The 21206-nt window shown below is 42.5% G+C and overlaps 1 protein-coding gene across 11 annotated transcripts in view; it reads left to right on the top strand.

Moving 5' to 3' along the window:
* Positions 1 to 21206, top strand: part of HERC1 (HECT and RLD domain containing E3 ubiquitin protein ligase family member 1) — a 107803-nt gene that overhangs the window by 56293 nt on the left and 30304 nt on the right. For 7 of the 11 annotated variants that reach the window (XM_033167929.1, XM_033167931.1, XM_033167930.1 and 4 more), the window contains exons 34-50: positions 174 to 350; positions 1160 to 1399; positions 1991 to 2074; positions 3155 to 3678; positions 4479 to 5254; positions 8024 to 8222; positions 8729 to 8889; positions 9272 to 9388; positions 10253 to 10484; positions 10788 to 10912; positions 11527 to 11747; positions 14061 to 14329; positions 15784 to 15836; positions 15936 to 16136; positions 16905 to 17079; positions 18375 to 18645; positions 19840 to 20053. In XM_033167929.1, the coding sequence (XP_033023820.1) occupies positions 174 to 350; positions 1160 to 1399; positions 1991 to 2074; positions 3155 to 3678; positions 4479 to 5254; positions 8024 to 8222; positions 8729 to 8889; positions 9272 to 9388; positions 10253 to 10484; positions 10788 to 10912; positions 11527 to 11747; positions 14061 to 14329; positions 15784 to 15836; positions 15936 to 16136; positions 16905 to 17079; positions 18375 to 18645; positions 19840 to 20053 (4039 nt within the window). The remainder of the gene's footprint in view (positions 1 to 173; positions 351 to 1159; positions 1400 to 1990; positions 2075 to 3154; positions 3679 to 4478; positions 5255 to 8023; positions 8223 to 8728; positions 8890 to 9271; positions 9389 to 10252; positions 10485 to 10787; positions 10913 to 11526; positions 11748 to 14060; positions 14330 to 15783; positions 15837 to 15935; positions 16137 to 16904; positions 17080 to 18374; positions 18646 to 19839; positions 20054 to 21206) is intronic. The other 4 variants (XM_033167923.1, XM_033167928.1, XM_033167925.1 and 1 more) reach the window with 4 other exon arrangements.

Genomic DNA, 21206 nt, shown 5'->3' with positions numbered 1-21206 from the left:
GTTTATCAAGTTTTTAATATTGGAGTGTTTGTATCTATGGTTATTTTTGTAAAAGGTATTTTGCATTTTTATACATATTTTACATCTTAATTTTATTTTTTACTGCTAGATTGTGCTCCCCCCATCTGTTTAATTGACCACAATGTAAGGTGTTTATATTCTGTTTTTGAAAGAAACAGGGTGAATCTGAAGAAGAAGATGAAAATCTCCCTATACAGGAAGTATCGTTTGACCCTGAGAAGGCTCAGTGCTGCCTAGTAGAGAATGGTCAGATCTTAACTCATGGGAGCGGCGGAAAGGGATATGGATTAGCATCCACTGGAGTCACTTCTGGGTGTTACCAGTGGAAGGTATGTAGCCTAGAAACTTTTAAAGAAAGTTTAAAAATAGAGATGAAGCAAGGTGTATAGATAAACCCATTGTGTCCTTAACCCACAAACTGTACTGCTCAAAACAGGGGGAATGTATTTGAACTCTAGTTCTAATGGCATTTTTTCAGGTTGCCTTAATTTGTTCCCTAGATTTGCACAGGATTTCTGACCCTTGCAAGCTGGACTTCCAGAGTCCACAGTTTTTAGGTCTTGTTCATGATTTGCTGGGCTTCTCTAAGCCTGTGGTAGTACAGATCAGTGGCATACTTTTGCCTGCACTAGATTTTATATCTCTCTGCAAAGACTTGTGAGGCCAGGTAAACTGTATGGGGAAGAGAGAGGCTCACAGGACACTCTGAAATTTTATGGGATATTCTGCCAGATATAAATCTAAATCATATGTCAAAATCTATTTGGGGGGGGGGGGGAATAATCAGAAGCTCCACCTAACGATGATTTTAAAACAACAATCCTTTTGCTTCCATCATTCTGTGGAATACTTCGTTTTTCTTCATAATATTTTATTCCCCAAAATGATAGAGATAAAAGATTATTGCTGTTTTTAAATAATTGCTGAGTAGTAGCAGTTTATTTTGGCTTACACCTTGACAAGATAGCCTATTGTATGTCCGTGGTCTACTGAGCCTCTCCCCTCCCCTTTCCAGTTCAACAGTGATTAATTTGCGGGTTGAAATGACTGTTCAAATCCCCATCACTTTTATATGTCTTTGTGCTTTGTGGTGTTTTAAGTAGCCCATGGGTGTTGATGGTTTTTCTTCACCTTCTAGTTCTATATCGTGAAGGAAAATCGAGGCAATGAAGGTACATGCGTTGGAGTGTCTCGTTGGCCAGTTCACGATTTTAACCATCGCACTACCTCAGACATGTGGCTGTACCGAGCATATAGTGGCAATCTCTACCATAATGGGGAGCAGACGCTGACACTGACCAGTTTTACCCAAGGGGACTTCATAACATGCGTGTTGGATATGGAAGCGAGAACTATTTCCTTTGGAAAAAATGGGGAGGTATGAATCTTCTGTTGCTTATTTATGATATTCGTATACTGTTAATTTTTTAAAAACCTGTAATGGTTTTCAAAGCAGTTCACAATAACAGTAAAACAACATTCAATCAGCAATTACAAAAAAGCAGTACAGCAGATGAAACAAAGGCATAATACAAACTATCACAAAGTTTTAAATTTTTGAAATGAAATCAAATGAAAGGGCACAATGAAATAAATCTTTCTAAATTTTGAAAGGAAGGGTAGGGAGTGTGTCAACTTGACCTCAGGGGAACACAAATTCTATAGTGTAGGTGCCACAACTGGACAGACCACGTTCTTCATCAGTGATGGTGTAAACCAGCCTTTAGCAACTTAGTGCCCACCAGAAGTCGTAGATCAAAACTCCCATCAGCCCCAGCATCAAACTGAGCTTGATGGGTTGTGTTGTTCAAAATGGCTGGAGGTCACCAGGTTGGGGAGGGCTTATCTAAACTTTTAAATTGATGCTAGATGAAGCATGACCTGATGGTAATCAGTAAGGAAGTGCTCCTTGCAAAATTGGTGACTGACATAATCGGTTTGCTGTCTACTATCTCTCCCCTCCCCCCAGGAACCAAAACTGGCTTTTGAAGATGTGGATGCTGCAGAATTATACCCATGTGTGATGTTTTATAGCAGTAATCCTGGAGAAAAGGTAAGTTGGATATTTAGCAATATTGGTGAAGGTTAATATGTTGTTTGGTAAGGGCCTATGAGTATAATATGTGGAATAAATTGAGCATTTTTAGCACTCTGTGTGTGTGTGTGTGTGTGTGTGTGTGCGTGCGCGTGTGCGTGCGTACATACATGTTTATATGGAATTGGTCTGTTTAAACAGTATTGTATGTTGCTACTGATAGATGTTCTTCAGGGTCTCAGGCAGAGGTCTTTTTCAGTTCTGCTGTCTGAAATTCTTATGCCAGGGCTGAATCTGGGATTCCTTTGCATGCAAGAAAACACCCCCACACACACATACCCTCAGCCAAGCTTGTTCTAGCCCCTTCCTTCTCTCTTCCCCACCCCTGACAGCATTTGGATGCAGCAAGCTTGGCAGGTCAGGGAAAAGAAAAAGCCTGGGCAGTCCTGACATCTCTCAACTTGTCTTACTGTCTTTGCTGAGTTGAGAGCACTCGCAAGTCCAACATTGGCAGGAATAGCAAATTAGGGGGAAGGTTGTGTCCACAGAGCTTTCTCAATACTCTGTTCCACTTCTACTAAGATAGAGTGCTGGGACATGATGTAAGATGAGAACTGACGTCTACAGAGAAGCACACCTTCATAACTGGCTTCCAAAACCTAAATGTCCCAGGGTATGGTCTGAAGGCCTTTGCTGAAGCCAAGCATGTCTGGGTCTGGTCAGTGCTTGGGAACCATATGCATTCTGCCTTGGTTTCCATGATGAAAGAAGGCAGGATATAAAATTAAATAATTTGTTATGTGTTTGTAAATATTTCTATATTTTGAAATCATCTGTAACTGCATGGAAGAATCACTGAGATGTCAAAAATTGACTCACATGTGCCTGTCAAAATAGTTGGGTAAACTCTTCCTCATTGCTACATGCTCCCCACAAAAGCTCATAGAAGTCTGTTTTGTAGCAGACCTGCAATATTGGTGAAAATTACAAAAAATAAACCCTTTCTGATTCGTTTAAAGATTTCTAATTTGCAAATAAATTTTACCAAAAACCTGAGAATCCAGCTCAGTGAATTTCCTTGTGTGTCTATATGCATAGGTAAAAATCTGTGACATGCAGATGCGTGGCACCCCAAGGGATTTGCTGCCAGGAGACCCCATTTGCAGCCCTGTTGCTGCTGTACTTGCAGAGGCCACAATTCAGCTTATCCGCATCCTCCATCGAACAGACCGGTGGACACATTGCATCAATAAGAAAATGATGGAGCGGCTGCACAAGCTCAAAGCATGCCTTAAAGAGGCAGGTCAGAAACTGAAGAAAAGCCGCTCTGTTCAAAGCCGAGAGGAGAATGAAGCACGAGAGGAGAAGGAGAGCAAGGAGGAGGAGAAGGGCAGACATGGCAGTCGGCATGGGCTGGCAGATCTCTCAGAGCTCCAACTGAAGACCTTGTGTGTGGAGGTGTGGCCAGTCCTGGCAGTGATTGGTGGAGTGGATGCTGGACTCAGAGTTGGAGGCCGCTGTGTTCACAGGCAAACTGGGCGGCATGCCACCTTGCTTGGAGTGGTCAAAGAAGGCAGTACGTCTGCCAAGGTGCAATGGGACGAAGCTGAGATTACAATCAGGTATAGTGTTTTCAGTATTGGTGTTAGACAAGTGGCCAGTTGTTGGTGTTTAGGAAATGTCACTTGACTTTTAAAATGTGAAATAGTAGTTGCTAATACTAGTAGCTAGTTAAATATCAGACGGCTCAACCTGGAAATAAATTTCTTGCAACCTTTTGCTACTGTTTTGAGGCCATTGCTTCGTAACATTAGGGAGAGTTATTTATGACATTTGGAATACAAGCAAAGTAATGTCTGAACGATGGTATCAAGTGCCTTGTGGCAGCTTAGAGAGTAACACATCTCTTGTGGCATATTCTGTGAGCCCTCAGAAACTTCTGCCAGAATAGGGTGTGTTTTTTTAACTCTTTAAAGTGCTGCTAAGTTTCTCTTTTGCATTTTTTATTTTATGAAAATATCTTAGGGGGCATGCCACCTCCCTACTTAGTGCCAGAAACCAGTCAAGATCCCAGGGTGCTTTCATCCATTGGGAAACATTTTCCAAAACAAACTTATCTAATATAGCAAAAACTCCCTCGGCATATTATGATTACCTTTGTTGGGTATTTGGAATGAACTGTTTTGTTTGAAAGAGCACACTCATGCTTTGTTACCTTCTGCACTGAGTATCATCTCTCCCCACTATTTGATCATAACCCTCATCCCCCCCCCCCGTTTACATTTATTTTTTTAGACTGTCAGTTCATTTAGATTTTGATTAAATATATTTTATGTCTTATTTTGCCTACATTATTTCCCGTGCTTTCCTCCTGTCTATCCCTCACTTGCTTCTTCCTGTGTCATTCTGATCTTTATTAAAGCTTCCCAACTTTTTGGTCGCCTAGTGACACGCCATTGTATAATCTGGAACCTTGCGAACCGCTGCCTTTTGATGTTGCAAGATTTCGTGGACTGACAGCCACTGTGTTGCTGGACCTCACCTTCCTGACTGGAATCCACGAAGACATGGGGAAGCAAAGCGTCAAGCGACATGAGAAGAAACACAAGCATGATGCAGAAGACAAAGGAGATGTTGACCAGAGAACAGAAGGTGACTCTGGATCAGATGCTCGGTCGGTGCCAAGCACTGAGGAGATCAAAGGCCATGGAGCTACAAGTTCAAAATCCGAAAATGAAATTGCTTCATTTTCCTTAGAATCTGTTTCCTTGGGTGTGGAGAGCCAGCATCCAAATGCTGAAGGCAAAAGGAAGACTCATGAACATGCCTCCAAGAATCATGATGCTGTACAATCAGAAATCAGAGCAGTGCAGTTGTCTTATCTTTACCTTGGTGCTATGAAATCGCTTAGTACTCTCCTTAGTTGTAGTAAATATGCTGAATTGTTACTGATACCAAAGGTCCTGGCAGAGAGTGGCCATAATTCTGATTGTGCGAGTTCTCCCATTGTTCACGAAGATGTGGAAATGCGTGCTGCCTTGCAGTTCTTGATGCGCCATATGGTGAAACGGGCAGTCATGCGCTCACCCATCAAGAGGGCACTAGGACTGGCTGATTTGGAACGGGCACAAGCAATGATTTACAAACTAGTGGTTCACGGGCTGTTGGAGGACCAGTGTGGCAGCAAAATTAAGCAAGGTACACTTTAATTATGCAAGTGTATAGATGTTAATTTGAACACAGTTACGCTGGTAGCTGGATACCCTTTTCCTAATATTTGTGCCTGTGAAAAACCAGCAATACTGTTACGTTGTTCCTGCAGAGTCAGTGTGATATTGTGTATTGTTGTGCTACACTGGTACAAGAACAGCAGTTGGTGTGCAGCACCCTAGCCATTTACTTTGCTTTGCGTTAGTCAATCTGTCTTGTTGCTCTCTGCCATAACTTAAAGCAGCTGTAATCATGCTGACCAATAGCCTTACCTTGTTCATTTACTTTCCATGTCCTTATTTAAAGAAAACTAAGGAGTCCCCATGATGGGGTGAGCTCCCATTGCTCGGACCCAGCTCCTGCCCACCTAGCAGTTCGAAAGCACGTCAAAGTGCAAGTAGATAAATAGGTACTGCTCCGGCGGGAAGGTAAACGGCGTTTCCGTGCGCTGCTCTGGTTCGCCAGAAGCGGCTTCGTCATGCTGGCCACATGACCCGGAAGCTGTATGCCGGCTCCCTTGGCCAGTAACACGAGATGAGCTGGACCTAATGGTCAGGGGTCCCTTTACCTTTACCTTTTAAGGAGTCCTTTTATAAACAACAACCATGAGCTTGGCTGTTGCATTAAATGACAGCTTTCTAAAATTATTCTAGTTAGTGCAACATAGCAGTGACTCTTTATACTCTGACTAGCTTGTAGGAGGTGTCTGCAAACAATGACTTCACTCTTTGCACAGCTTAGGAGTGGTAGGATCACATCACATGACAAAGATTTGTGGAGACAAAGCAGCTCCTGTGACCCTCCCTAGTTTCTTTCCTTGATCTCTGCTCCTCTAGATGAGCATCAGTGTGAACTACCATAGCATGATTTGAGTGTGCTTGCACAAATAATCATATGACATTTCCCCCTTTTACCTGTACATCACAAAGTTCTTTGGTTATTTGAATTTAATTTAGAGCCAGTGTGGTGTAGTGGTTAAGAGCGGTAGACTCATAATCTGGTGAACCAGGTTCGCGTCTCCACTCCTCCACATGCAGCTGCTGGGTGACCTTGGGCTAGTCACACTTCTCTGAAGTCTCTCAGCCCCACTCACCTCACAGAGTGTTTGTTGTGGGGGAGGAAGGGAAAGGAGAATATTAGCTGCTTTGAGACTCCTTTGGGTAGTGATTAAGCGGGATATCAAACCCAAACTCCTCCTCCTCCTCCTCCTCTTCTTCGTGGTAGAGGGTGTTTCCTATTGTGCAAGGGCATATGTTTTACATGCAGAAAACCCCATGGTCAACCCATGGCATCACTTGTAAGGATCTTGGGTAGTGGACCTGTTTGCTTGAGAATTTGCTTCTGTTTGCTTGAGAATTTGGGAGAACTGCTACTAGTCTTGAGTAGCAGTTTCAACATCAGATATGTGGGTAAAACTAGATACCTGGGTAAAAGTGGTTGCAACCATTTGGGGAAATGTTGCAGCTCAGTGGTAAAGCCCCTGCCATCTCCAGGGGGAGGCTGGAAAAGACCCCTACCTGAAACTCTAGAGAGCTGCTGCTAGTTGTCATAGGCAGTACTCCTCTAGAAATGACAGAAGGGAAGGTACTTATTGCCTTCTCCGAATTTCCCACCCCACAAGCTGGTCTGGTTTTGATGCATGGTTGGGTGGGGGGTGGGGGGTGACTTGTGAAAATGTGTTTAGGATATGGAAAAGTGCTTACCTCCCACCCAGCAATTATCTCCTGTACTCACAGTGTTGTTCCATCTTGTTCTGCCCTGAATCATTGTTTTCCCCTGAAGGCCTCTCACATGGCTGCTGTCTTCAGGCTTCTCCAATGATGGACTGGAGATGTTTCTGTCTCCACAGAACCCATCAGTGAATGAAAGGCTGGGCCAAAGAATCCCCCTGGTCTGTGTTCTGAGCTAAGGTTGCAGTTGTCCTTTCAGCACTCAGGTCTCCAGTTGAGGAGCATTTCCCTGCTTCGTGCTGCTAGAGCAGTGGCAACTGGCTTCACATTCTGCTCTGGAGTGTCCCAAGGATACCTTTCTGGCTACTGCTGGAATGATGATCATTTACTGTTTATTTATTATTTTGATTCCTAGACCCCTCTTCATCAGCTCATGGTCCTAGGGCAGGTTACAGCAATATAATTCACATAAAAACAATTTATAATTTAAAATAAAAATGTACAATAACAATGTACAACCCCCTCCCCCAAGAGCCAATTCATTTTCAGCTGGGGCAAATAAGCATGCCTTTAATTAGTGCAGAAAGATGAATAATGATGGCACCAGCCCATATATCAGGAAGAAGGGTGTTCTATAAGGATTAGGCCTGGAGGGATCCTTCCTTGTGATGTGGCATGTTCTAACAGAATAAATATCAGCCATCCAACCCTTCATTCAACAATCAAATCTTCAGAACCACATATAAGAATGTAAGGAGAGTTCTGCAGGGGTAGGCAAAGTGGCCTATTTCCCATGTTTACTAAGAAGATGCCTTCAGGAGGCCCACAAGTATTCAGTCCCAGGTGTGCTGCAGTTGCCTGTAAAAATATGTCTATCTGTATAGCTATATTTTTATTCCAATCAATGTCTGTACTAGGTTGTATTTTTTGTTATGTATACAATATTTTAAATTTTTTGTAAATGCCATTGTTTTGAGTATGTGTTTGTTGTATTGTGAAATTGCTTCAATGTGCTTTATAGGGAACAAGGCATAAGTGAAAATTTTAAAAGCTAAATGACATGTAAAAATATTAAATTGTTCCGCAGAAGTGGACCAGCAAGCAGAAGAAAACGACCAAGCTCAGCAGGCCCAGACACCTGTGACGACGAGTCCTTCGGCTTCTAGTACGACATCTTTCATGAGCAGCTCTCTAGAAGATACAACAACTGCCACCACTCCGGTGACTGATACAGAAACTGTGCCTGCCTCTGAGTCCCCTGGTGTTTTGCCTCTTAGCCTTCTTAGGTATGGATTGACTTCTGATCTTGTTTCTCATAAACAATCCAGCCAAATTTGCAATCATTTTGTATCTTGATAAGTTTTCTCCAAAATATTTCATTTTCTGAAAGTGTTTGGAAATTGTTTAACTAGAGTAGCAAGAAGCAGTATATCTTTTTATAAAAGGCTGTTCCCTTCCTACTTTCAGCAATAAAACGGTGTGTTTTTTACTCGCTGACTAGTGGTGCCAGACATAATAGTGTTGAGTTGGGTTGTCGGCACCCACATCACAGGTTGTGCCCATTGAACCCTCAGACTGTTTTCAAATCTCCTTTTAAATTTGAAGGAGGCTTGTTTAGGAAGGAGAGATGGTGAGGAATGGGTCTTACTTTTGCTGACATCCATACACATCCCATTGGTGGGTTACAGCTTTCACCATGTAATATTAGAAATACAGGTATTTATCTTGTTTGTTGGTATGCCTTGCACTACTATCCATTGCTTTACCATTTTTATTTATATATTTTTAAAAGGCAAATGTTCTCCAGTTACCCAACTACTACAGTACTCCCAACAAGACGTGCACAAACGCCTCCCATATCCTCTTTGCCAACATCTCCTTCTGATGAAGTAGGCAGGAGACAATCATTGACCTCTCCTGATTCTCAGTCTGCAAGACCTGCCAATCGGACAGGTAGTTTTTGTTCTCTTCATATCCGTACTGAAATTTGTGTGTTTACTATCACTGTATGTGCCCTCAGTTGGTCAAGGCATCAGTGCCACGGAATGCTAATGGTTTAACCTCTTAATACTAAAACATTCATTGGCAGCTATGTGCAAGATATTACTACTCCCCTCCCCTTTTCGTAGTAACAAAAAGATGTAACTGAACTTTGTACAATTATGTACAAGACTGAGCATATTAGGAAAATATGCGTACAAATATGTATGTGTTTGGGGAAATGCAGCCAAAATAAATGATTTTGAATTTTTGTAGCCTGACTGACTAAGTTGCAGGATGAACTATGAGGGAGACGGTGCTGATTTGCCATTCATTCTTTTTCCACAATCCACAGCTTTGTCGGACCCAAGCAGCCGCCTTTCAACTTCCCCTCCTCCACCAGCTATTGCTGTGCCCTTGTTAGAAATGGGATTCTCCTTACGGCAGATTGCGAAAGCAATGGAAGCCACAGGTAATCCTTTTGCTGTCAACGAATATGCACTGCACCACTTTGTGAGAGAGAGAGAGAGAGAGAGAGAGCGCATGTGTGAGAGCGAGCACAAGTAACAAGCCAATTACGCTCTGAAGTGTCATAGCTTTCTTTTTCGTTAAAGGCTTTGCTCTTTGTTGCCAAATATTAGTCTGTAAAGTGTAATGGGGACAAGCACAAATATTACAAGGGCATCAACAACCACCCACCAAAAGTTCCCTCAGTTGGTTTCTTTGGATTTCCAAGACACTCAAGCTTTTCTCTGCAGTTGTAAGAAGGAGGGACTGCCCTTTAAAAGAAGTGAAGGCAAGATGCTCTGGATATTGGGTGTTGCATCAGCTATCAAGCCGCATGTAACAGAGTTTCTGTCATGAATGTTTGGAATTCATATCCATTTCTAACAGAGGGCATTTCTGTTTTCATAATAGAATAGAATAGAATAATAATTTATTGGCCAAGTACATTTTTCAATATACTTGGAATTTGCTTTGGCTACATTACAATGTAAAATACATTATACAAACAATAGTAATTTACAGAGCAAGAGCCGAGGCTGCCCTTCTCTGCACCTCTTAAGCTGTGCTGGTGAGTGTAGGCCCGCCTCCTAGGCCCGATGGAGTTGGCCGGAGGAGGGAGCGGTCTTCCCAGACACTCAAAGCAGCAGCAACAGCAGCAGTGTTCCGGAGGCTTCTCTGGAGCCTCTTAAGCTGTGGCGGTTGAGTGTAGACCCGCCTCCTAGGCCCGATGGAGTTGGCCGGAGGAGGGAGCGGTCTTCCCAGACACTCAAAGCAGCAGCATCTCAAAGCAGATAATTGGGTATCATTTCATAAGATTTTTCTTTCTTAGGTGCAAGAGGAGAAGCAGATGCTCAAAACATTACAGTCTTAGCAATGTGGATGATAGAGCACCCTGGGAATGAGGAAGATGAAGACCCTCAGTCAGAAGAAACAGCCGATTCCCTCCATGGCACTGTAGTTTCTGGGGGCAGCGGCAAGTCAAGTGATCAATGTTATCTGCAGTCTCCCGGTGACATCCCTTCAGCTGATGCCACTGAAATGGAGGAAGGTTTTAGCGAAAGGTAAAATGTTGGTTTCTTCAGGTTTCAAACCTTAATGGGACTGTAAGTATTAGTTTTCCACACGATGGTACTCCCCAGCACAAACCTGTTTCATTCATTCATTTTGTATACCATCCTTTGTCCATAGATCTCAGGGTGATTGACAGAAATCAAGGCCTCTGTGCTTTATGAGAGTTAGGCTATCTACAACAAGCGCTTAGGCAATATAAACATTACTCCCTTCTTGTTCCAATGTATAATCTGGATTAATGTTAATGAATACTTGACACATTTCAATATTTCTGAACTATTTGTACATTTCAGCCATGATAGTATGGAACACGTAGAAAATGCAGCATCTGCAAGTGGACCCACCTCAAGGGGTCGGTCAGCAGTGACCAGGAGGCACAAATTTGACTTAGCTGCTCGGACGCTGCTAGCCCGTGCTGGTAGGTGTCTAAAAATATTTTGCAACACCCTATTCTTTTCATCCCTGCTGAAGAGGGCATGTACTCTGTAGCATAGAACTTTAAATGTGTTCTGCTAGCATTGTATATGTCATTGTGTATGTTAACATTTTCATATGTGTGTGTATAATATACCAGTTTCTAATCTTGTCAGAATTGTCTGGTTAAGAAACAGAAGCCAGAGTGGGACTTACATAGAAATGATGAAGATTTTTGATGGCTGATAAGTTTCGTGGGAAAATGTAAATTGAGCTGCCATCAACCCAAACTGTTGGGGCTAGGGAAGGAATCCCTGCTTTTGAAATCAGGGAACCAAGTATAGTCCTTATATTTGCCCCTGCTTCCCCATGTAAGTGAATGACATCTATTCTTTGGGGCCTGGTGTTGCTGCTGTTGGCCAGTGAATGAGAGTAGCACAGGGTGTCTCACTTTGAAGAGTGAATGGCATCTCTCCTAAGAGGTCCTGCAGTTTAAGTGTCCTTATCCATCACAGCACCCATTTTGCTAAGTTGCAGCTTTGACCGTAGCTAGCATGTACTGCTACTACTAACCCGCAAAATAAACTGTGTGCTTGTTTTCTCTCTCTCTGATTTAAGCGGGATTGTACCGCTCTGTACAGGCACACAGGAATCAGAGCCGGAGAGAAGGGATCTCCTTGCCACAAGACCCTGGAGCGTTGTATGACTTCAACTTGGATGAGGAGTTAGAAATTGACTTGGATGATGAAGCCATGGAAGCCATGTTTGGGCAGGATCTTGCCAGTGATAATGACATTCTAGGAATGTGGATCCCGGAGGTATTGGATTGGCCTACCTGGGTGTGTGTGATTGCAGCTGGGGCTGCTTTGCTTATTACTTGCTTTCTAGGAAATGAAATAACATTGTGCATTACCTAAGCAATTGTTTTATTAACATTATTGCTGCTAACCCTTATTTGGATGGTTCCAGGCTCTTAACAGCACAAGTGAATATTGTTATGTGGTTCTCATTGGTACATTTAATCTGAAACAGTTTCTCTTTACTTTGACTGCTTTCCCATTTGCCAACTGTCTTGTGAAAATTAAGTCTGTCTTGTGCAAATTAAAGGAAAAACAGGCAGGCCATTAAAAAAATTAGACAGCTGCATGATTTCATTCATCACAGATGAATGTCTAATATTCCCCTACATCAGGGGTGGTAGGCCCAAGTAGCACCCTGCCCCCAGGCAGGCCATTTTGGCCATGCACACCTACCCCACACCTGATGTCACGTTTGATATCAGCTGTGGAGCAGGTGACGTTATGGCTGGGACAAATTGGAGCTTGAAGTCATCCAAACACGGCCAAGAATCAGCCTCAAAGAGCAGCCCCAAACATCAGCTGGAATTGGCTACATTGGAACAGTACATTTCTTTTAAAAAAAAAAAAAAATCTCCAACCTGGTATGCTCCAGATGGTTTGGACTACAACTCCCACTGAACTCATCCAGTGTAGTTATCCTTAACAACTGGAGGTCAGCAATGGGGAAGGCTGTTGTAGAACTTTTATTGTGAACAGAATGGCGGTTATGCAAGATCTCTCCAGTGTGAGAGAAATTCATTGAAGATTGTACCTTGTTTAATGCTTTGGGAATATGCTAAATTGCTTCTAGTTACAATATCCTGTATAGTTTCAGTGCAACAGTAGCTGCTTAAAGTGCTTCTCAGATTGAGATGATCATTGTGCGCTTTGATGTTTTCACAGTAGTGTTCATATATGTTTTGCTGCCTCTTCAAGTAAGCAGGTGTCTTTGGCTTAGCATCTTGATGAAGGTGCTGAAAAGTGTAGGCTTTAGATTCTTAAAGATGTCCAGTGCTATGGTTGAGTAGTGAAGACATAATTGGCCTTATTTTGAATCAGGATCTAACAAATGCACCCAAATTTACTGGGCTGTAGCTCAGTGGTAGAGCACTTGCTTTGCATGCAGAAGGTCACAGGTTCAATCCTTGACATATCCAGGTAGGGTGGGAAGAGACCTCCTGCCTGAAACCCTAAAGAGCCACTGCCAGTCAGTGTAAACAGTACTGAGCTAGATGGACTAGTGGGTCTGACTTTCTCTGTTCTGGTGCTCTCTGATCACTTTTGAGGAAAAGTAAATAGCGCAGCAATGTCTGTAGAATGATGAGGCTTTTGAGCCAATCTGCACATTACACAGAATGAGGTGGCAGACTAGACTGCCTCAAATCTCTGGGAGCTGGCCTCAGGTTTTTGAATGCTCTATGCTTATAGTAAATTAGTTCATCGGGAAGAAAGATGCTAACTTTTTCTTCCTTGTGAGTTAATTTACTAAGTGAAGGAAGCTTTTTATTGACCACCCTTCCCTCAAAAATATGACCCTTCAGTTATAGTGGTACAGTCCAGAATTCTACCACCATCTACACCCTCATTTTGCCTAAATGTATCGAGCAGTTCTTACTTTAGGCTTTTCCTTTCAACTGCAAGAGCGAGGGGGGGGAGTATTTTTCGTGCTAATATTAGGGTGAATTTGTTTGTTCAATAAAACCAGCAAGCCTTCCTATTTTCTCCCCCCACCTTTTCCTCAAGAGTTGCTCATAAAATAAACTGAAAGCAAACCAATTTGTTAAACCTATTTGCACAGCTTTGCAAATTATGCAGAGCATGTGAATTAAGCACCTGTAGGCCATTTTTTAAAACTCAAGAAACTTGGGGTTTATAGGCAGAAAATTAGACTCTTGATTTTTAGACTTTGACTGAACTTTTGGCATGATTTAATTCTTTGACCCTGTCAAAGAAAAGTTCATGCCATTAGGTTGCCAATAAAGTATGAACTGCTAACTTTTATATATTTGTTCACCTACAGCTGCCTTTGCCAGCCTAGTGCCCTCTAGCTTTTTTGGTCTACAACTTCCGTCATCCCTGACTATTGGCCATCCTGGCTGGGGCTTATTGGAGTTGTAATCCAAAACATCTGAAGGGCACCTATGCAAAGGTTGGCCTATGACAACCCATTGTGTTTCCATGTTTTCCTGTTGCCTCCATAATAAGCTGCAACTGAGAACTGCTGATTCAGTTATGACAGTCCATTCAAATACAATAGAAATACTAGATTTTTCTGTGTGTACATGATTATAACTGCATGATTACACTGTGCAGCATGTTTGCGAATCTGAAGACAGAGAAGAAGTGGTAGTATGTGAGTTGTGTGAATCCAGCGTTGTCAGCTTCAATCAACACATGAAAAGAAACCACCCTGGCTGTGGGCGCAGTGCAAACCGGCAGGGCTACCGCAGCAATGGCTCCTACGTGGATGGATGGTTTGGTGGCGAATGTGGAAGTGGGAATCCCTATTACCTCTTGTGTGGCAGCTGCCGAGAAAAATACTTGACCTTGAAGAGCAAGTCTAAGACGTCTTCCTCGGAAAGGTACCAAAGACTGTGTAGCCTGTGATGCCCTTTGCTGGAAAAAAGAAAGAAAGGAAAGGAAAAAGGAAGCACTTATCATAAAAGAGCTGAACTTCATGAGCCAATATGGTACAGTAACTAGAGTGTTGGGTTGGATACTGAAAGCTTGGTTTAAAATCCTTGCATGGCCAGGAAGCTCCATTGGGTAGCCTTGGGCAAGTCAAGTCTCATCCTAACCCCTGTCACAGGGTCACCCTGACATCATTGGAAGGGTATAGCTCAGAAGCAGAGCATATCCTTTGAATGGCAAAGGTGCTGGGTCCAATCCCCAGCAACCCTAGTGTGAGACCTTCAAAAGCTGCTGCCAGTCAGAGTAGACTGTATTGGTCTACACTGACTAATAGTCCAATATTGTTTACAAATTGTCTAAGACCTTGGATAGCTGCTGCCAATTAGATTAGGGTTGTTGTTGGACTCAAACTCCCATCAGCCCCAGCCAGCATAATGGAGAATGATGGAAGTTGTAATCCAGCAACATCTGGAGGAGATAGCATCTAACACTTGCTAGAGCAGAGATGGAGAAATATTTTTGGACTCCAAATCCCTTCGGCCCTAGCCAGCATGGCTGATGGTCTGGAATGATCAGAGCTGGAGTCTAAAACATTTGGAGGGCCATGAATTTTCTGTCCAGGAGTAGAGACATATTCAGCTAGGTGGGGCCAGTGGTTTGACTTGATATATCGAGTGCCTCCATATGAGGAAGGTTAGAAATACGCAAGCATCAAAACTTATCGGCAGTTTGTTCCAGACTTTCAAATGTGAGCTGCTGATGAAGTCCTGTGTAACTTCTTTGCATGAGGGAGAAGAATAAAATTGTCAAATTTTAAAATAATTTATGAAATCAAATATTAGACTGTTAATGTTTTCAAAATCAACATATCATTCTGATGCTTTATACAGAGTTTGGGTTTCTGTGCCTGATACAAAACCACATACAGAACTCTCAGTTCTTTGGCCCAGCTATTGCTTGGAACTTGGAACTGGTAGTGTCAGAAGATTCTGGGGTGCATCTCAAAAGATATTGTGGTGCATCTTTGATAAGACTGTTGAAAAATTGAAGAGGAATCTATATTTCATCAAAATGATTGTTTCTTCCCAGACAAGTTAGCTATAATTCAATTTTCACAAACCTGGTGTTGGGAGCCTCTGACCTTCCAGGTGTTGACCAGCTCCCATCAGCCCCAGCTAGCCAACAACACCTGGAAGGCCACCTGTTCCTCACCCCTTTCTTAATATTATTATTCATTTATTTCAGAAAAGTTATTAACCACTTGATTTTTTTGAAGAAGGAAACACTCAAAGCCTTTTACAAAAAAATAAAACAAGAAAATCAAGAAAAAACTACAATACTTAAAAAAAAAAAAGATGGGGTGTTTGATTTAACAGCAGATTGTTGTGTTCTCTTTTTGGTGCAGATATAAAGGCCAGGCACCCGACCTGATAGGCAAGCAAGACAGTGTCTATGAAGGTACTTCTTTATGTAGGTCTTTTCAGATGACACCAGTGCATAGTTCAATTTTTGCTTTAAAATAGTATACCTAACTGCAATTTACTTATCTCATGCTAGAAGACTGGGACATGTTGGATGTTGACGAGGATGAAAAGCTGACGGGTGAAGAGGAATTTGAACTGTTGGCTGGGCCCCTTGGGTTGAATGATCGCCGTATTGTACCTGAGCCTGTTCAGTTCCCGGATAGTGATCCACTGGGAGCCTCAATTGCCATGGTCACAGCCACCAATAGTATGGAGGAAACACTGATGCAAATAGGTAAACTTTACATAGAGAAATAATTGCACTGTTTTTTCTTGGTCATTATCCTGAACATACTCACTGTGAAATTGCACCCAAAGTAATTGGCTTCATCTGTTTTTAGGTGGTGGTACTATTACTATGGAATAGATATCTTTTCATAGCTTCCTCCTGTGTCATCGGAAGCTAGGAAAACTTCAAAACCACATATTCCCATCTCCCCCCACCCCTGTAAGGAGCTGCAAGGAATGTGGGGTTGGGAAAGCATGAGAGTAGGGTTGAGTAAAAGCAGAAGGGCTTTTTTTGGTACATAAGATGATGTAAGGGACATCCTCTGAAGAAATCATAGGTATATTGTTGACTCAGTGAGTGGAGTTATTCAGCTACCCCTTCCATGGAAGAACAAGGCTGGCTTGAACCGAAGGTCCACTTAGATGAATGATACACAGATATCAATGCAATGTTCCCATCAATTGAGGTGAGGTAAATAGAAATGGGAGTGAGAGAGGGTTTTGAACTGCCCAGCATTAACTTCAGCATGAGAGGTGACCCATTGTGTTTATCTTGTGCAGTTTCTGCCACTTGAGTCCTTGGGGAAAACACAGGTTAATCTTCTCAATTAGGTCCCACACTTGCAACGACTGTCACTTTTAAAAAACATTTAAACATTGATGAGTTAACTTTTTATTTAAAATGTTCAAGGTGACTTGCAAAACAGAGAATTATTTGGGTATAAATTTGCACATGCTGCAATGCTTCCTTTTCTTGTCACTCCTTGAATTCAAGGTTGCCATGGCTCCATAGAAAAAACTTCTTCTGGCAGAATTACTCTGGGAGAACAAGCTGCTGCTCTGGTAAATCCACACGACCGTGTTATGGCTTTAAGAAGGGTGACGGCGGCAGCTCAAGTCCTCTTGGCAAGAACAATGGTCATGAGAGCCCTCTCACTCCTTTCTGTCAGGTTTGTCAAGCTCTAGAGGACCTGATTTGAACAATGATCCTGTGATTGTTAGCTTGTGGTGTTATCTGAGACAAAATCCAAAGCAACATAGAAGCTAAGCAACTTTTGAATATGGTAAAAAATCTGCAAGATAACGCAAGGAGAGTAGGGCTAATTCCCATCTTGGTGCAAGCTTTCCAAAGTAGCCACGTGTTAATTTCAAAGCAAGTTTTCCCCCTCTAGATAATTCCTTTTCTTTACTAACAAGAAAAAAATCTGAACACTAGCAATCTCCATGTCTCAGGGATACCTAGCATGGTACCACCCAAATGTTGTGAACTAGAACTCCTATTATTCCAGACAATTTGCCAAAGCTGACTGGGGCTGATGAGAGTTGTTGTCCAAAACATCTTGAAAGTGCCACATTGGCTACCCCTCATATTGCTCTATCCAGTGGTTCAAATGCGGGGACACTCTCCAGTCAGTATTGCAGGGATCAGCAACCTTTTTCAGCTGTGGGCCGGTCCACCGTCACTCAGACCATGTGGTGGGCCAGACTATATTTTTTTTGGGGGGGGGGGATGAACAAATTCCTATGCCCCACAAATAACCCAGAGGTGCATTTTAAATAAAAGGACACATTCTACTCATGCAAAAACACCAGGCAGGCCCCACAAATAACCCAGAGATGCATTTTAAATAAAAGGACACATTCTACTCATGTAAAAACACGCTGATTCCCGGACCGTCCACGGGCCGAATTGAGAAGGCGATTGGGCCGCATCTGACCCATGGGCCTTAGGTTGCTTATCCCTGGTCTATTGGAACAAAGGAAAATTTGACCAGGGGGCAGGGCTACTAGGAGGCACCTCCCACTTCTAAGGCTCATGTTCTCCTGCATCCACAGCAAACAGATGTAGATTGCCAGTGTCCTTTCCTTCCTTTTCCCTGGTCCTGGTGGCAGACATAATGATGGCATGCTGCACTGACACTGACTTTTTGAGGACTGACTTAATATTCTCCTTGACAGAAAAACAGTAACTTGTACTCTTTATCTTATACTCGGTTTAGGGACATAGGGGCTGCTTTGTACTGTGTCAGACCAAATCGCTCAATATTGTGTACCCTGACTAGCAGCAGTTCTCCAGGGTTTGAGGCAGGGAACATTTCTAGCCCAACCTAGAGATTGATTCTCTACCATTGAGCTGCAGTCCTTTTTTAAATGACCACTGAAGTGTATAGTAGATGCCTTGAAATGTGAATACTGTGTTTGTGTCAGTAGGCAGAATTTTTTTACCTTTCCCCCCCCTCAACAGTGGGTCTAGTTGCAGTCTTGCAGCTGGGCTTGAATCCTTGGGTTTAACCGATATCCGAACCTTGGTCCGACTGATGTGCCTGGCTGCAGCGGGGAGAGCAGGCCTCTCCACAAGTCCGTGTACTGTATCCGGTTCCTCCGAGAGATCTCGAGGAGTGCATAGCAAAATGAGCAAGCCCATTTCCTGCTTGGCCTATCTGAGCACAGCTGTTGGTTGTTTAGCTTCAAATACCCCAAGTGCTGCAAAACTGCTGGTTCAACTGTGTACCCAGGTAGGATCAACCATCCTTCTGCTCTGGGTTTTTATTTTCTGGTACTAAATCTATTCTTGCTGAAGTTATCCCAAGAAATGGCATATAACAATTGCTTAAAAAAAAAAGAAAATCTCTGAAATATTGCATATTTCCAAGGGAAATGGGGTTTAGGAGATTTGGTGCAAGGCGTAGAAGTGTGCAATCCTCTTTTGGTATATCTCCATACCCAGTTTCTCCCACTCCTCTTACTTTGGCATTGAGTGCTGTTGTTATAAAACTTTGAGCAAGTTGGCTTAGTTTTCATGCAGTGTGCTTTACTTGGCAATGTACATGGACTAACCATTATGTCACATTGGTAGTGATAACTAACATGCTACTTAACAATAACCTCCTAACACCAGACACAATGAGAATTTTGAAAATGGGCATCTGGTATAAAAGGATCGTGGCGTGTTTATGCATTGCAGAGTGACTTCTTTTAAATTGAACATTATTTGAATCACAAAGTCCATGCTATCTTTAAACTCTGGAACCAACAAGGTAATGAACAATCTTGCTTTCTGTGACAGTGAACTATATGGCTGGAGAGCATGTGGCACAGGGCTTAGTCCACCCCCCCCCCACCTTTGCAGTCACTTCTCTTAACTGCAAGTTCATCCAGTCTAGTTCTCCTCCAAAGATACACATGGAAGAGCAACCCATTGCTGTATTCACACATAACAATAAGCCAGGCTTACTGGCTAATTGTGGTTTATCTGGAACAAACCTTGTAGTGGTGCATTCTGCCTGATTGCTTCCACATTACTTCTGCTCTGCTGTGAGTGGAATAAACACACCTGGAAGCCTTATTTTCCCACCGTATCTAAAGCAAGGGCTATGGTTGGTTTCTCCCTAACCATCCATGAACAACCACCAGCAATGTGATCAGGCAACATGCATCAACACACTACTCATTGCAGGTGAATGCCAACATGTAAATACTCCCTCCCTGCTTTGTCCCTAAATTCTAATGCTTTATAATCCACAGATACTGTTAATGGCCTTTGGCCTAATATGTAGCAACAGCATCTCCTTAATAGAAACAGTTTAATAACTGTTAAACTGTTAGGTGTCTGCATTTATTTGAAAAAATCAGTACAGTTGAAATGATGTTTATAATTGAAAATACTTATGTTGGCTATTGCAGTGTTTTGTTCATTTCTTATTTTTTAGAACTTGATTTCTGCAGCAACTGGTGTCAATTTGACTACAGTGGATGATCCAGTGCAACGAAAATTCCTGCCAAGCTTTCTGCGAGGAATAGCAGAAGAGAATAAGCTTGTAACATCACCCAACTTTATTGTGACTCAAGCATTAGTAGCCTTGTTGGCAGACAAGGGGGCCAAACTGAGGCCAAATTATGATAAAACAGAAGTTGAAAAGAAAGGTATTTATTCTTAACAGGGTATCCTTTTAAGTACAGGCACCAGAAATGGGAGCTCCCTAGTGTTTCTCACCATTTCATGGGTAGACAAAGGCTGAGAATACATATTTTTGTGTCTGTTATGGCATTTGCTTTCCTCTGTTGTTGTTGTTGTTGGCTGCTTTGCCTTTCCTTTTTGGAAGGAAAAGTAAGCTACAGCCACATGAAATGAAACATTCTTGAACTATTGAAATGAGTGGTAATATGGCTATGGATTTATTTTATAAAACTTTAAAGATCAGTTAGTTGGACCCAGAGTTAAGCATGCATAACTAAAACTGCCTCCCCAAACTCCTTACCATAGAACCCTGCCTCTTGGAAAAAGTCCCATAAAGGGTGGAGGACCCTATTAAGTGGAGTGAGCTGTTGTGCTGCAGTGGTGAGGGTCTCCAAAAAATGGCAGCGGCACCTTAAGCATTTGGCAGTGTTGTACCTGCACTGGCTCAAGGAGAACCCAAAACTATTTTCTAAAGCTTTTGCTTCTGTATTTGGGTCCTGCAAATCTGATCATTGCATCTCAAAACGGATATTGTACAGCCATGGAGTGGCAACCAAAATGGTTGGGGATTAGAACAACTCTCCTATGAGGGAAGATTATGTTCGGGGATTTTCAGTTTAGGAAAAATTAGATTCTCATACTGTTAGAATCCAAAACAGGCAGAAGGAGTTCCTTCTTCAAATAGTGCACAGTTAAACTGTGAAATTTGCATCCTCAAGCTGTAGTGATGCACACCATCTTGGATGGCTTTAAAAGTGGTTTAGAGAAATTCAGGGAGGAGAAGGCTATCAATGGTTGCTAGTCACGATGCTTGTATATTACTTCCATGCCTCTGTATACCTTGTGGGGGGGGGGAACAACGTTGGAAGGAGAAAGTTTATTGTCCTCATAGCCTGCTTGTAGGCTACCCATAAGAATGGTCATTGTGGGAAAGGGGATATTGGACTAGAAAGGACTTGGGCCTGGTTAAGTAGGTCTCTTCTAATATTCCAGTGCAAAATTGCCATTGCAATGCAACATGATGTTGAGCACGCAGTGCTCTAGCATACTGAGAGAAACGTTTTTAAAGGGGAGTGTGTGTGGTGTTGAATGTCGCGCTCTAGCAACATTCTTGGGGGA

This window comes from Lacerta agilis, chromosome 13, assembly GCF_009819535.1.
Source record: "Lacerta agilis isolate rLacAgi1 chromosome 13, rLacAgi1.pri, whole genome shotgun sequence".
Lineage (NCBI taxonomy): Eukaryota > Metazoa > Chordata > Lepidosauria > Squamata > Lacertidae > Lacerta > Lacerta agilis.
The sequence above is the reverse complement of the archived record's forward strand: the minus strand, read 5'-3'. Positions and strand labels throughout refer to the sequence as shown.